Genomic DNA, 17,189 nt, shown 5'->3' with positions numbered 1-17,189 from the left:
CACACACATGTCCTTTGGACATGTGTGTGCGCAACACCTGTCCAAAAGTGCATTTTAGGGGTGCTACAGGGTGTCCTTTGGACACCCCTGCCACCCTTAAAATCGCTATCTTAGTTGCGAGTAGCAAATTGCTACTCGCAATTCCCCATTCATTCCTATGGGCCTCTTGGCCCATAGGAATGAATGGGGAGTATTTGCGAGTAGCAAATTGCTACTCGCAAATAAAGAACATGTAGGAATCGCTATTTAAGTAGCAATTCCTACATGAATGCCGTTTTGCGTGTCCTCAATAGCGAATCGCTATGATTCGCTATTAGGGACACGCAAAACGGCATGTACATGAATCAGGCTGATAGTCCCCAGAAGTGATTTGTATTTTTGGACTGAAAGACACTTTCTTCTTCTGAACTCTTTGGCCAGTGAGAAGAGTCCCAATTGTCTTTCTATGGATGGGAATGCCTTGTTTTGAGACGTATCTAGAATTGCACCCAGAAACGCGATCCTTCTGGATGGTTGAAGAGACGATTTTTCTACAGTTTAAGTCAGACCCAGATCTGCAAACAAGTCCATGCAGGCCAAAGTTGAAGCTTGAGCCGCCTTCTGCTGTGGTGCCTTTACCAACCAGTCGTCTAGGTATGGGAATATTTGGTGTTTTTGTCTTTGGAGATAAAGCTGCCACCGGTGCCAGACATTTTGTAAAAATTCTCGGGGCAGATTTGAGGGCGAATGGCAGCACCTTGAACTGGTAATGGTTTTTGGCCACAGTGAACCAAAGGTACTTTCTGTGGGAAGGATGGATGGGGATATGAAAATATGCATCCTGTAAATCTAGGGAGGTCATCTGATCTCCTGGGTTTAAAAGTAGCAGAATATCTTGGAGAGTCACCATTCTGAATGACTGTTTCTTGAGATAGGCATTTAGAGACCGTAGGTCCAGGATCGGACGCCACTTGAGAGCATTCTTCCGGCTCAAGAAGAAACGGGAATAAACTCCTTTCCCTCTTTGGGAGTTCCGTACCGGTTCTATTGCTCCCTTTCAGAGCATTGCCTGGATCTCCCGATCCATTTGAGATAGGTGTTTGACTTCTTGATATGTAGGTGGCGTGGGAGGAGGGAAGCGTAGAAATTCTAGAGTATGTCCGAATTTTATTATGTGGAGGACCCATTTGTCTGATGTTATTCTCTGCCACTGACGTAAATAATAAGTTACTCTTCCACCCAGAGGAACATTTGACAGGGTAGGAGGATAAAAATCCGGAGTTTGAAGGTTGTCATTGTCTCTTGTTGTTGTCTTTACACGGACAACCTCCTCGTCCTCTGGGAGCAGACTTAGAGTAGCTTCCAGACTGCCTCTGGCCGTATTGCTGCCGGTAGTGCTGTGATGAGGAAGAATAGGAGGTGTATCTTCCTTGTTGGTATCCACCTCTATAAAAAGGTTGTCCTCTTCCACGGGCGCCTCGAAAGGGCACCTTCCAATACTGCAACATACCCAAGGCCTTCGCCGTATCCGTGTCCTTCTTAATACTCTGAAGGGTCTCATCCACCAGACGTCTAAACAAATCTTCCCCATCAAAAGGTAGATCCAGAATCTTATTTTGGACCTCCGGTCTAAAGGCAGTGGCCCTCAGCCAACCCTGGCGCCGTAAAACTGCTACTCCTCCAAGGGAACGAAAGGCTGTGGTAGCTATGTCCATGGCACACTCGATGACTTCGGCTGAAGTCCTCTCACCTTCCTGCAGAATCTTCTTCGCCTCCTGTTTATTGTCTTTCGGAAGGAGGTCGACATATGGTGCTATATCGCACCACATCTGCCTGTCATATCTGCCCAGAATGGCAAGAGCATTAGCTGCTCTGACTAGGAGAACTGACATTGAGGAGAATCTTTTACCTGCATTGTCCAAACGCCGTCCCTCCCTGTCCGGAGGTGCAGAAATAGGCGCTGACGGGTTCTTCGAGTTTTGTTGCGCTGCCTGCGAATTGATAAGAGTCCAGTTTAGGATGGCCCAGCAAACACGCTGGAGCGTCCGAGGGCGCCTTATACTTCTTGTCCAACCTAGCGAGCACAGGTGTAACCGTCGCTGGGGTTGCCATTAGGCCTGGGCGGTAAATTCCGTTCCGTTTGCGGAATTTGCAGAATTTGGGTAATTTCGCGTTCCGAGAAGAACGCAAAATTGCCCAAAATTCTGCATTCCGCGACTCCACGAAATTTTTTGCTTGTTCGCGTTCACAAAATGCGTGTTGTCGAGATATTTCCCCCCGAGCACGAAAACAGCGATTGCGAACAGTAAAAAAGCTTCGCGAACAAGCAATTCCACGTGTTCGCGGAAGTTCTGAGTGTTCGTGGAGATTTTTTACCGTTTCGCGGAGATTTGCTTAACGCGATTCAGCAAATTCCGCCCACCCCTAGTTGCCATCATCTGCAAACCTTCCTTCCATACATGGTCGATGATTGGTATGGATCTGACTGTTTTTTGATAAGGCTCTTTAAAGTCATAAAGAAAACATTCTCCCTGAGTTGTCTTCATAGGCAGCTGAAATCTTTTTTCAGCTCTTTCCATCAAGTTGTGGAATCCACCAATATCCACTGGTGGAGAATCCGCCGGCCCTTGAGTGGGTGATGGTGGGGATGGGATTAAATAGTCATCCCATTCTTTGTAGGGCTCCGTTAGCTCCCCCTCCTCATGGTCCTCATCATCCGTGGTAACCGGATCCTGGTGCTGTTGGACCTGAGGCATCTGTGGAGTAGTGTCCAGTAGCGATTCTCTGCTGCGGACTGGAGTAGCCTTAATAGAACGGGGATGTGAAAGAGGAACTTCCTGAGGGACTACTGACGGAGGAAACCGCTTCTTATAATCTGCCAACATGAACTGCAAGTTCATCATCATTGAGGATGGCATAGCGACCATCTCCTCCTGAGGTCCTTGTTGGTAACGATGCTGTGAGAGGCTGTGATATTCTTCATAACTCTCTTCATCATCATCCTCCTGACATTTCACATGGAGTTGCGATGGGCTACTGGCGTACCCGAAGGGTCCGTCATCCTCCTCCTCATCCGACTCTTCCTCCTCCAAAAGGTGCAATGGAACCAGAGGAGTAATCTTGCTTGGGGAAGTCACTACTGGTGTGATCTTCTGCCTCTGTTTTTCTGGAGTTTGTCTCGTCAACGAGCCAGTCGACGAGATCGCCGTCGACACTACCGTCGACGGTGTTGTTGTCGTCGTCAACACTGCACTAGAACCATTCCTCGCCAACGACACAGTAATCATCGTCGACGTTCCAGTCGACGACCTAGTTGTCATCACCGTCGACGACGATCCCGTCGTCGACATGGTTGTCGTCATCACTGCCGTCGTCGACGATGTTGTCGTCGATGTTACTGCCGTCGACGCTCCCGTCGACGCTGACGCCGTCGACACTATCACAATCAATGGCAGCTTCTGTACCTCTGTAGTCGTCGCCGTAGACGATGACTTCTTCGTCGACACTCTCGTCGACGATGACGATTTTTTGCTTTTCTCCTCAGGAATACTAGAGGATGGCTTCTTGAAGGACTCTTGGACCAAAGGTAGGGTCTTTGAAGGCTCAGAAGAGGCTCTCTTGGATGCTGTTTCCTTAGTAGTGTGTCCTTTGCTCTCCTTTTCTCTTGGCTGAGGAATTTGGAAGGACTACGCCCTGAAGACCCATGAGTGATCTTTTTTAGGGCCTTCTCAGGACGTTCCCCTTAGGAATGAGCCTGAGGAGATCTTGTTCTTTTTTGAGATCTCCTAGATGAAGTGGAGGACTCCTGGTCACTTTCACTAGAAACCACCTACTTTCTGGACTTGATCTTCTGAAGCCATATTAAAAGGCGTTCCTCACGATCTCTAAGGCTCTTGCTAGAGAAAGTGCGACATACCTTGCAGTCCTTGGCTTGGTGGTCCGGATAAAGACAATAAATGCAGTCTTCATGTGGGTCATCAATGTAGAGTCTCTTTTTAGAGCAGGTGGCACAGGTTCTAAAAAGACCATTTTTCTCTTTTCCAGACATTCTACAGTATGTAGATGAGAAACAGGTCACAAGAATCTCAAATCCACAAGAGAATAGAATGAAAACAAGCTTCTACAAAGTTGGAAATCCAGTTTGAGCAGAGCTCAAAGGAGACTCCCTAGCACAACGTGCTGGTAGAAAATCTGAGGGGCAAAAGGTTCTCTCAGGAGGGTTCTAGAGGGTGAGGAGCTATGATTGGCTAAGGGAAAAGTTTGGTCCTTTTTTACATAACAAAGGTTATGGGTTGCAAAAGGGAAATGGGCCTAGGCCTTTTTTCAGTTAGGTATACTGCTAAGCATTGCTTTTTATATACCAGAGACTCCCATCTCGACGACGGGGAAATGATTCAGGTATGTAAATCTATGAAAGCTCCAATACTGGAGTAATAGCACTTTCCACTGCTTCGGGAAGGTATGTCTTAAGTGAGGCAGTTCATAAGAATATCAACAATTTCTGCTTGAAAATTCCCTCAATGTTTATGATATCTGGCGACTATGAGGTATTAAATAGAAAAAAGGATCCTGGATGTGCAGCCTAACCCGGCATACTGAACGGAGTTGGTAACCTGCATTCTGGGACCCAATAATAAATCTGTTGTTGAATCCCGCCTACAGATAAGCAGAGCATTCTGAGGAAGAGGCTCACTCACTACTTTCATGGCCTCACAGTTGTTGCAAGGTTTAGAAAGATTTTTTTCTTTTAAGGAGTAGCTGTCATGGTAACAGCAGAAGTATCTGGAGTCTTCCACCCAGTCAAACCTGTGCAAAAAATTCTGAGCAGCTCAGTATCTAAGAGAAAGTTTAATTCTGTATCTCTCGACCTAATTCACTAAAGTAATAAGATAATAAAATACTACATGCAGTCTTTGACTGTTTCAATGCCGATTGCTCGTATATGTTCACTGTTGTGTTAACACTGATAACCAAAGGGTTCAAGTCTGACATCAGGGATTAATTCAAGCATGGAAATTTATGAAAACTCCAATGCTGGAAAACAGTGATGGGGAAGATTATATTCAAGGCTGGTTTTAAGATAGGCACAATAGGCCAGTTGTACAAAGCATTTTTGTGTTGCAAACAGCTCGATTCGCAGAATCGGTTCATTTGCGATTACATGAATTCCTTTTCTTATGCACAAACAAGAAATTGTGATTCAGTAACAAGTTACAGAATTCTCGATTTTTGTTTGTGAATCAATACCGATTCTGTGTTTGGAAGAGGCTAGTGCGTCCCTTCCAAGTACTGAATCAGACTGGTGTGTATTATATCCTTAAAAGGAATTTTTACAAGGACTTTTAGAACTTACCTTTTGGTCAAGAAGCCTTCGTTTTTATGGCAACTCAATACAATACTGGCCCAGTAAATGAGAAAGGCCTTTTGAACCAATTCATAAGCCAGTAACTCTCTCACGGAAGCATGTCCTCCTTCTAGCATTGATGTTGGCAAGGAGAATTTGTGAAATAGAGGCCTTTACAATTCAGCAAACTTACATGTAATTTAAAAAGGACAAGGTTATGTTACGGATGGACCCTTGATTCATTCCTAAGGTTCCAGCAGACTTTCATCTTAACAAACTAGTTGTATTAAAAACATTTTTACAAATCTGTCACATACATCTGAAAGAGTACTGCATTCTATGGACGGTAAATGGTGCCTCAAATTCTATATCGAACGTCTGACCAACTTCTAGTCACTTTTGCACCCCCAAGGAAGGGGTAAGCCTTGCCAAGGTCCAGCACAGACAGATGGGTTTTGCCAGCTTTAGACTTCTGTCATGAAAGGCAGAAAGACGTGGCACTAACTAGAAGTTTAGCAACCACTACGGCATTGTTTGCTGGACTATCATTCCCTTACATATGCATAGAGGCTATGTGGACAAAGCAGCATACATTTATTTATTTATTTCGTTTTTCATTTATTAGGCGCACACATCATCCCCTATGGGATCTCTTGGCGCCTTTGCCTGAAGAGGCTTGGTCTTGGCTGCAAGAGCCATCTTCCCTTTGGCGGGCGGCACTCTCATTGCCAACCCATTGAGGTGGGCCAGAACAGGGCCAATGTGGAGGACAGCTGCCGTGCCAGTTGCACCGGCCATGCCGCCATCCAACAACAGATTAGCTGGAATCTCCGGGCCCCTGCTGCTCCAGGGCCTTGGAGCCAGACCTGACACACAGTGGGAAGTCGCCCTCTCTGCAGCGGCTGGTTTCTCAGTCCCTTGATACTCTTCTGGGCCTGCTCCCCCACTAGACCAGACAACGTTGTCTTTAAGAGATTGGCTCAGTGATGACCATGTGTACCAGCCTTGTTCATTTTCACCTTCTTTCCGTATGTTTTATTGTGAGTTGTGCTTTAGGAACAATGGTGTGGTTTGGTTGCCCAGTTGATTGACTGCCGTTCCTTGTTTATTGCAGTACAGCTACTTCATGTTCTCAAGATATGGGGTGTGGGGTGAATTGTAGCTATTACTGTTTCAATTGTTTATTTTTGATGAAGCCACACCAGACAACACCAAGCACACAAGTGGATGACACCTGGCCTGGTCTGCCTCTCCTGATAAGTCCCCAGCATTACATCCACACGTCTCCTGACCGATCAAGTTAACACTGAGACACAGGGCTTGGTCCGCCTTTTGACAAAGAATGTCAATGGCATCTTAGATGCTCTTAAACAAGGAGGGGTGCTGAAACCGGCTAAACGACATGCTTGGAGGGCAACTTCAATAAAATAGTGGACATGTCATCCAGGTCTGGGGGGTTCTCCCCTTGCATGATTCTTTGAGGACATAGGCTGGTGGATACGTGGCAAGCCCTACACTCACAGGACCAGGAATACACTTTCTACTCTGGAGCCAAAATAGTCCCTGGAGGGCCACAAAGAACAATATCTGCTGTCTGCATAATGCACTGGCACTGCCCGACAGACTACAAGGTGCACAAGTACTCCTCTTGGTCGATTTCCACAAGGCATTTGACGTGGTTTGGTGAAACTATTTGGTCTGCCTGCTGTATAAACTGTGTACACGGGTCTCCAACCGCGGGTCATGGATCAAGGTCAGACATCTGGTGTCCAAACATTTCAAGCTATATAAGGGCCCGATACAGGGCTGTCCCCTATTGCTGCTGCTGATCGCGATAGCGATTGAAACCCTCAGCAGGGTGGGTGAGGGTGGATGCCCTGGTCAGGGGATTTGAATGGGCCCCGGGGTTTTCGGATAGGATCACACTATACGTGGACAACATCTTCATATTTCTCGATGATCCTCAAGAGTCAGGTTCCTAGGTGCTCCAGATCATGGGAACCTTCAGCATTAACAAAGCTAAGTCCTCTGTTTACCCTATAGAATGACCCCCATCGGCGTTTGGTTGGGCAGACGCCATACTGATCTTTAGGGAAGGCTTTCAATATCTGGAAGTCTATGTAACCTTTGGACGTCTATGTAGCAAATAGCCTTGATCGGGCCTGGGCAAGTGATATCTAGCATCACCTGGAGCGAATTTCCCAGGATTTGGATTTTGAGAGACACTACGGCTCTCTACACTTGGAATCTCAGCTATACACAAGGTGGTAGTTCTGCCCCGCCTGTTATACCAGCTACATAACTACCAATTCCTGCTCCCATCCTCTTTCTTCAAGAAACTGGACTCATTACTGCACAACTTTCTGTGGAGCCACCATACACCCTCACCAAAAGTTACAAATCCCTGTATTGCGGTGGCAATGTGACCCTAGACATACCTTCATACTACAGGGCCTCCCAGCTCATGTTAATAATTGAATGGTGGTGCAGAAATACACTGGACTCCGCATACCATACCAAGAGATAGGCAATGGGGGAGATACCATACATTTGCTGTACGGGGGACCCCTCTAGATGATCTCTTAATGACATCGAAAGTAACTCTTCAGAAATGGAAAGGCACATATAGGGCCCCTGAGTGGGTGGGACGCTTGACAAAAGAAACTCCACTGTGGCACTGAACTCAAGTGCCAAAAGTCCCAGCTCTGAAGGGCTGCAAATCATGGCATTTTGACATTAGGAGACATTATGTTGGGCACTCAACTGAAATCTTTTCTGTAGCTGCAGGCAGAACTTGACTTGCATTGCTCTCAGTTCTTTTGGTACCTTCACTACAGCATGCCTTACAGAGACCCCTTGGAAGCTAAAATATTCATGGGTGACCTGACTAGCGACAAAATCTCCTAGGTATACCACTCACTGGTGATTAACACTCCTAATTCCATTTTAGTCTAAGGAGGGCGTGGGAAGGAGAGCTGGGACAACTCATTGATGATGACTGGAGGGATGCTTGTGCATCCCCTGAGAAACATTCATTGCCTCACAGTTTCATACCATACAATGGAAATATTTGCACAGGGTCTATAACACGCTGGCAAGGCTGTGGAAGATATGGGCGATGGCCTCTCCTGCTTGCCTGTGCTGCTTGACACAACAGGGGTACCTGAATTGCTGACCCTGTTCTGGGAGGGTGTACTGTCATGCCTGGGCCGGGTGGACTTTGCCCTGGGATCCGAAGTTTGTTATGCTTTATGTTTCAGAGGCGATAGAGGCGGACAGATACTGCACCGTGTTGTTGTGGTTGGGCTTAGTATTGGCAAAAAGGGAAATTGCCCGAGCTTGGAATGACTGCAACCCTTAGAGCGTTGGAATGCTGGGCAGGACTGCTGCATGAGCCTGGAAATTCCTATCTACAAAGCTAGGAGATGCTCTCTTAATCATTATAAAATAGAGGCAGCATGGTGCCAGTATCGTGGTATCACGTCCAGAGAGTTGAAAACCCACACCCTTTCCTGGATGAAGAAATTCAGACAAACATACCTAAGGCCTGAGACAAGGCCATGGGGGAGCGAGAGCCAAAGTAGGTTGAGCTAGCCGTGGGGTGCTGGTTGAACTTGAATAGGGAGAGCGTATACATCTAGTACTGACATGTTGGAAGGCTTATATTGATGGCTCAGTTGACTGAGCGATTGCCGTGCTGAACGTTCAGCTATGTATTTATCAGGTGCTTATACTTTATTTTATTGATTATAAACAAACAGTGATGCAAACCTGTAAGGTTGCTACTGTGACTCAATCACAATTGAAGATTAATGCATGTCTAGTGGTGGTGAAACAGAGAACTTTAAAAGGGGCAAAGCTTCCTGATGTATTCCTTTCTAAATATTAATATAGCCTAACGCCCCCTGATGTTTTCTCTCCTAAATATTTACATTTATTCTCACAAAAGACAAAGTTCCTATGGTTTGTATACCTGGGATTAGGATAGGCAAATATGTAATAAGAACGTTAGGTTATAATTGATTAGGGCAACTCAGGAAGGATTAGCATCTGCTCATGCAGGCATTATTGCAACAGTAGCAATGCTATAGCAGAGGTCTGGTGGCCATATTTACCAAAGAATGCTAAACAATATGTACAACAATGTAACATATTTCAACAAATGAAACATTCTATTGCTGTACAGCCAGCGATTTCTCTCCTTACAACATCTGATAAACCCTTTGGTGTTGTGTACCTCAAGCATGTTGGCTCACTGTCAAGCAATCTAACTATATGTAGGTTGTGGGTGATTTCTTTTCTAGATTTCAGTGGGTGTGGCCACAAAAGGGTGTCACTGCTCAATCAGTTGTTCACCATTTGCAGTGCCAACTTAGACAATAGTCTTGGGTTCACTGTTAAGGTTTTTTTGAGCACAGTGTCTGCTCTGAGGGTTCAACTGCTAAACTCATACCCCTTCCTTCCAAAATCACTCACACAGGTATAGGAGGTAAATGTATTCCCTTTGCACAGATCCCACCATTATCCTCACACAGACAATCTCCCTCCAGGTGGAGGCATTACTCACCTCGAGAATCGAGTAACCAGGTGAGAGACCTGGTGATGACGCTGACCACATGACTTCAGTGGAGATAATATACATCCCTGGTCATGATAAGTGGTTGATGGTTTCTGAGACATTTGCGGGAGTTTGGTCCTAGGATTAGTGTGGTTCACTCTTCTTTTATTTATATAACATTCTAATTGGAAGTTGAGTGAGCCCTATTTGCGCTTCTACCTCCCACCATTTTGAGTCAAATAACACTAATGTAGGCCATAAGCATATAGTGTGCAAAACTTAATTTATACTCTGAAGCTGGTGGCAGAAATGAAATGGAAAATGTGTTGCTCCAAATAATTGAGCGTGTTTCCAGGTGGCTGCTATTGCCAGCAAGCTCCTATATCTCTTCCTATGTGTTTTTGGGAGCTGATGCACTGATCACGTGGCGAGGTCTACGCTGGCAGCATATGTCCCACCAGCCCCGCCTCTTTCCAAAAGATTTAAATCTTTGTTTTTTCAATCGTGGTTTCCAAGTAGAACAAGCATTTGCAATGCAATCAGTCTCGCCTTTGAGACCTTCTATGTATTTAGCTATGCAGCACATTAGCCTGGTGCTGAAACATATACTGTTCTCTAACATGGAGGGAAAGTAAGCACATAACTGCGCCAGGTATGGGAACACATGGAGAGAAATATTCAGCTGGAAATGGTGTAGTCCAAAGCTCTTTTTTAATTATAAAATCAGGGCTTTTTGGTGGTCATGTCACTGAAAATACAAGATTTGGAAAAAAATATTGTCTACAGGTGCTTGTGGAAGACAACTTCTGTGGACTAGAATCTAGAGAATGCTAAAGTGATTCTGGTATTTTACTGACCTCGGCTGGTCGTTTTCTATCAAGAAAGTGAAATAGAGGCAATTGCCAGAATTTTTTTGAAAAGAAAGTCCCTCAGCAGAAAGCAATTCTGGTATTTTACTGACCTCTGCTGGTCGTTTTCTATCAAGACAGTTAAATAGAGGCAGTTGAATAGAAAAAAAGTCCCTAAGCGGAAGCAGACAAGTCGTAGGGAGGATCTCCAGAGCCCACAAAGTACGTACACATATAAGTATATAATAAGTATATACTAAAGTATATACAAGAGGTCTCAAATGCTCGACCTAAAAAAATCACTCACACCTTGCAATTATAATACTGTTCATAACAATCTGTAAGCATATTTTAATTAATATACAATGCTTTAAAGTTTGAAGGACTGTTATCCCGTCACAAACAAGTTTCTTGGAATTAAATAGGTCAGGCAGGATGTCAGTCACGTTTGTGATGCGATAACATGTCGGCCAAACTGTAAATCGGACCCTCAGTTTCTTGGATAAACATTGCAATTGAGTGATTGATTCAAATATATACATATATAAACACATATACCGCTGCATTCGTTTTCTGTGACTCTTGCGTTTTTTTTGCATCGCTGCTTGCAACTCCAAAGTCTGTGCCGCTCTTGTTTTCTACATCCTTGCTATCTTTTTCACCCTCGCCGCCTGCACTTTTCCGCAACTGTTTGGATGATTTCTAGAGAGTAAAGGGAAAAGAAATCAATCTCTGAACTTAATGACTCAAAATTAATTACAGAGAATATTGGAACTCTGAAAAAAAAGTTTTAGGCTGGCTTCTTTGGCCATGATACTTAAAGTTGGCACTGTAAAAAGTAAAAGGTTACCATCTCACATTTAAGACTTCCAGTTTGATAGTATTATTTCATACTTTCATCTACGTTTATCAATATGTTTATCCTGTGATACGCCAGCAAAAGATTTCTTCAAATTGTATCAGATACATTTGTCTGCAATTATACATTTTTATATAATGTAGAGTGCCAGCAAAATGATTTGGAAACTGCACCAAGAATGTAAATCTGATACTGAGAAAAGCAGACACTAATAATATGCAACGTTTCAGTTCTTGGGGACTGCAATGCCTAGAAACTTTAAATCAATGCAAAACGTCTTTGTGCCACTCAACATTGACTACCAATAAAATTATTATTTGACAATGAAAGGCATCCATGACATTATTTTGTTTGCTGACTAAATGATATGCCACCTTCAGCTAACAAATAACAGGTCATGCGTAAATTGGTAAATTGTAATGAAATGCAGACACATTCAATACCAGGGCTATAGAACAACAAAGCTCAAATAGAAGGAAACATTTCCCCTATCAACTGCTTTCTCACTTTCGCCACTTTTTAGGTCTGACAGTTAATGGTAGAGAATATACACAAAAGGTGATGGGAGGAATGCTTGCAATTTATCTAACTACTGGAAATCGCTCAAGATAGCATTCCAGTACATCGTTATTTTGCACAGTCTGCTATATCAGTTTGGACCCAGCTATATCTAAATCAGTCTTGACCCTGCTTCAATAGGAACAGCACAGCCCTTACTGCCAGGCTAAGTCCACTCTGAGGCAGTACGCAAGCAACCTAAGATCTGTTTCACATTGATTGAGGCTCTTCAGTTGGGTGTAGCTTGGGTCTAGTGGCACAGTGTCAACCTCTGGGCATATCCTTGCTGTTGTGACGGAAAAGTCCTCAGCGTGATAATGGTCGTGCACCCCTGCCCTGAGTGCCCAACTGTACTGATGTCTGGATCTTAACACTGATTTTTGTTGTCATAGGCAAACATGGATTCTGCGTGTTCACGAGGACATAGGTCGGTCTCTGGAATTGCAATTGTTTGGAACGGCAGGGCCACCCAAAGCACTACCCTCAGTGCTGGAAGGCCGCTGCCTTAACTAGGAGTTAAGCATCATGAACGCAGTGGTGGCAGCATACAGTGTAGTAATCAGTAGAAGTGAACGGGTCCTTTTTAACCTGTGTTGCTGGAGTGAGGCCTCCTGTCCCACTCATTTCTAAAATTTCGTTGCGGAGTGCTTAACTCACCCTTTGCCTATATCATTTTGGTGAGAAGTGCTTCACGGCACAGCAGTGGTGTATCTGTACTGGGTGTATGTGTGCCTTGGAAGGGGATATACAGGAAGGATGCAGTACTGCTTAGTTGGCGCAGGTTAAATGCATTCGCTGAATTTATGTGTGGCTATGAGTAGTACAGTGCCGGAAGGATGCAGTGCTGTGCAGTGTGTGCAGGATAAATGCATGTGTTGGGTTTATGTGTACCTTTGAGTGGTACAAAACAATGAAGGATGCAGTGTGTGCATGTTGAATGCACATGCTGTTTGCTTGGTTGTATACATGCACTGGGTGTATGTGTGCCTGTAGATGGTACAATACAAGGAAGGTCCTAGGTTCCAGTTGGGAGACCCTGGCCTGCATTGTGAAACACAGACAGGAGGTATAGAACTCCCCCAGACAGATTTGTGCATTGCTGCCTTCCTGTAAGCTGGGTGGGACACACTGGAGAAGGGAGAGCCAGGTTTCTGTTGTACACTTCAAAGGGTGTTTTTTGATTTAGTGAGAGGTCACAAGGAAGGGACCTGGGAGCATCTCAGGAAGGAGATGGGGCTGATAAGAGAATTATAGAGATTAGGACTGGGGGCACTGGGCTAACGTTTTGATGCACATATCACTATGGCAGACATCCAGTTGTGAACGTTAGTTATTCCCATGACCTGTGTTATGGGTTATTAGCTTTGGAGACTCTCCTGCTGTGACATACTGTTTTTCAAGAGGAAAAGAGAGCAGAGGTCACTTCAAAAGAAGAAGAACCCCACCATAAAACTTCAAAGGCTCAGACCCTATATCATATTTAGGCTGTGGGGTTTTAGGTTTAAACCTATAATAACTGATAAAACCCCACTGAAAGAAAAATAGCCCTCACCGCTGAAAACATATAAACACTGAAAAAACACCTGCACAACCACAAATTTAATGCCATTCAAAGAAAGGAAAAAGAGAGTGAAAGAGTAATTTTTTTCTTCCTGAAGGGGTCAATACAATGTAACTTTGTTATACAAGCAAGCAGTAAGAAAGACTGGCTAACATTATTCTGCTTGAGTTTTCTTTAGGAATGCCACTAAAATATTGTTTCTTCTTCCTTTCACTTTTTTCAGATTTGTGGCCTTTGGTCTAAAGATGTAGGGTTTAGTTTCATGTTTTAGGTTAATTATTTTAAAAACTGTAGAGAATCAGGACACATCAAACTCATATTTCATATTTTGTCTGCATTTGATTCTTTCACTGATAGGTAAAATGGCTGGTTTCCTAAAAATCTTTCCTAATATGTGTCATCACATTTACCCACAGATAATGGGTAAAAACCCTTAATACATCAGACCATAGTTTCTAGTGGGTCAGTATTGATAGTAGGTGAATTGCCAACACCTCAGGCTTTAAACATTCAATGCAAGGTATAGTGACAAGTATATATATATCACCAAACATCTGGGATAGTGGTGAAAACATGACACCAGACTTTTGGAAAACATGGAACGCAGTGTCACTTGTTATGCTCTGCAAAAAAGGTTATTTCCAAGCTCAACAAAGATTGGAGGGATATTGTTTGTATTTGCAGTGATTCAGCTACAGATATAAAAAAGTTGTGTGATGACCAGTCAAAATTGATACCCGAGCTGAAGTGATTCCCTGTAGGAGATCCTTGCCACTTGTTAGATGGTATGCTGAAAGCATCTTTACAATCTTCAGAGTTAATGTGGGATGCTATCGACTTTTTAGTCCATTCTGGTGCACTGTTTTCTTACACACAGGAACTAAAACGCAAATATTTATCATTTTGTGCTTTATGTGGCATCATGGAAAGAGTCATCCCAACTCTGTCCCTTAGCTGATGGTTCTCAGCCCAAGGGGCTATGAATGCTGAGAGGGCCTTTTCACAGAAGTTTAAATGGAAAGGAAAGAGTGAGCGCACATGACCCAAAGACTCACTTAAGAAGTATTGTATGGTGTACTACAAAAAGATTAATTTGCAAAAATCTCTTTGGACCTCATATACACTATACGCACACTGTCTATATACCAAGCAATGACAAAAGCAAAACGTTCCATAAACACAGAAAAAACACTTTTTCTGTTGTTTTTAGTGGCGCGAAAAGGTGTAACCACTCATAACAACTGTTTTTTAAGATATTGAAAACACTGAAAAAAAAACACCAGAATTTACTAAAACTAGAAACTGAAAACAGGAAAGCCTAATCATATTTGATGTTTCGAAATGGACAATAAAAAGGGGAGTTTGAGACCCCCAAAAATGGTCCTCTGACAAGCAGCCGGATGGGTTGTGTGAGATGGGGAAGCTCTGCAAGATTCCTGCCTGTAACCAGGACTGGGAGCAAAGGCTTGGTAGTCTCCCTGCTGGGTGAGGGCATGTCATCCAGGGATTCCAAGACCACCTGCCCTGGAGCACCAGGGCTTGCCTGCTTGCCAAGATGAGTGTGTCCTGAGAGGAGGAGGAGGAGGAGAGCCTTGGAGGGAGCAAGGTCCAGTGCTGAGCACTGTCGAGTGGACTCCTTGTGGGAGGTGTGAGGAAACGGCTGCTGCACTGATATGGTTATTGCCCGTGTACAGCACAGAGTCGGTGACCCTTGTTTGGCAGGAGAGGGTCGCTGTGAATTGTGCTGTGCTGTGCTGATAGGGCTGGAGCCCTGCATAGTGATGAGTCGGCTACTCTGTATGCCAGTAGGGGCCGCCGTGAAGAAGACTGCTGTGCCGTAAGGGCCACAGCCCTATGCAGTAGCGGGCAGCGACTCTGTATGCCAGGATGGGTTGTCGCAAAGGATTTCACCATGCCTGTCATGCAGGAGTCAGTGCACTTTGAAATATGGTGACCCTGTATACAAGAGGGGTCACCGGGAGCATCAAGAACTGTGACCTGATCCACCACCTCCTACCGAAGAAGTGAGGACAAGGTGGGAGTACCTGCAAACCGTTGCCCAGACGAGGGACCTAAGACAGGATTGTCACAACCAACCCCCACCGGGAGAGGAAGCAGACACTTACACCACAGATGAAGTCACAGAGAACATCCGGTCACTTGGGGAGCAGAACAGTGAGAGAGAGAATCTGCACCTGATGAGTGTAGCTGCTTGGGCCGCGTACGACTGACCTGCTTGAACTCAGCTGCTGATGGGGGGCACTCATGAACTCCAGATACTTCACGCCTGCCAGTGCAGGTAAGACTGGATTTGGACTTATTTGCCGCAGAGGAAACCTGCTGCTAAGTTAGTGCAGAAACTCTGTAACACTATTAACTTTCAATTGGTGTCAAAGTGGACCCTTGAGACTTGGGCTGCTAGTACAGCATACCAGGATGTTACCAATTTTGAATGGGGAATTACCAAGATCGGTAATGCGAGGAGACAGTGGGTCAGGGAATCACGAAAGAAACACAAGAACTCTGACGTCAAGAGGGTGGAAGGTGTGATTGTCGTATTTTTCCTTTGTTCTGGTAAACAGTGGATAATAAAATATGTATCTTTTAGAGTATTTGGCTGATTAATGATTTATTGCTGCTGCTGCATCATTTTGAGTTGTAAGCCTATATTCACTATCCTGTAACCACACCTACCCGCCAAGAGAGCCTTGGACTGCTCGATCCTGCATACCCTAAGAGTCATGTGCAGAAGGGGTACTTGGCTGAGTTATTCAGAGTTCATAGTAAGCCGGATTCTAGGGCAACAAGAGTAAAAGGCCTCAACCCCCACGGTTGGGCTCAGTAACCCATGCTTGCCCTGTGGCCCTCTGAAAGGGGTTCTGACGCTTGCCACTTAGGGCCTGAAATCAAACATACTAAAGGCGATGGAAGGAATGCTTGCAATTTGTCAAATCACTGGCAATCGCTTGGGTAGCATTCCAACCCATTGTTCGTTTGCCCACCATACCACCTCAGTTTGGACCCAGTCATTTGCAAATTAGTCTTGACCCTGCTCCAATAGGAACAGTCCAGCCATAGCTGCCAGGAAAGGTCTTCTGTACTCTGTGAATCGGAACTCATGCAACCCACGATCTGTGTCGCACTGATTAAGTCTTAACAGTCGGGAACAGGTTGGCCCCAGTGGCGCCAGTCTTTGGTTGTTTGTCTTCTTACCAGGTTAACAATATACACATTTTTGATGACTCCTTTTCAACCAAGCCATGACCTGTAGTGAGCTCCCCACTTCTGCCCAGTCCATGAATACCTACAGCTTCTCCAATTCCCTCACAGTCCACTTGAAGGTGTGTTGCCTGATAGTACTTCGGTATGCCTGGATAAACCAGACTTCCCTTCCTTCTGGGCCCATAAGATTCTGCTCCTCACCCGCACCCTGCCACCAAACCAAATAGATTTTAAAAAAAAATTATTTTTATTAAATGTGC

General features: G+C 44.7%; 1 protein-coding gene across 1 annotated transcript in view; it reads right to left on the bottom strand.

The window, feature by feature from the left end:
• Positions 1-17,189, bottom strand: part of HDGFL3 (HDGF like 3) — a 264,253-nt gene that overhangs the window by 59,677 nt on the left and 187,387 nt on the right. Inside the window, exon 5 of the mRNA XM_078684735.1 lies at positions 11,288-11,431. Coding sequence (XP_078540861.1) covers positions 11,288-11,431 — 144 coding nt within the window. The remainder of the gene's footprint in view (positions 1-11,287; positions 11,432-17,189) is intronic.

Source organism: Lissotriton helveticus, chromosome 3_2 (genome assembly GCF_964261635.1).
Source record: "Lissotriton helveticus chromosome 3_2, aLisHel1.1, whole genome shotgun sequence".
NCBI lineage: Eukaryota > Metazoa > Chordata > Amphibia > Caudata > Salamandridae > Lissotriton > Lissotriton helveticus.
Note: the sequence above shows the minus strand (reverse complement) of the source record. Positions and strands in the feature narration are given on the sequence as shown.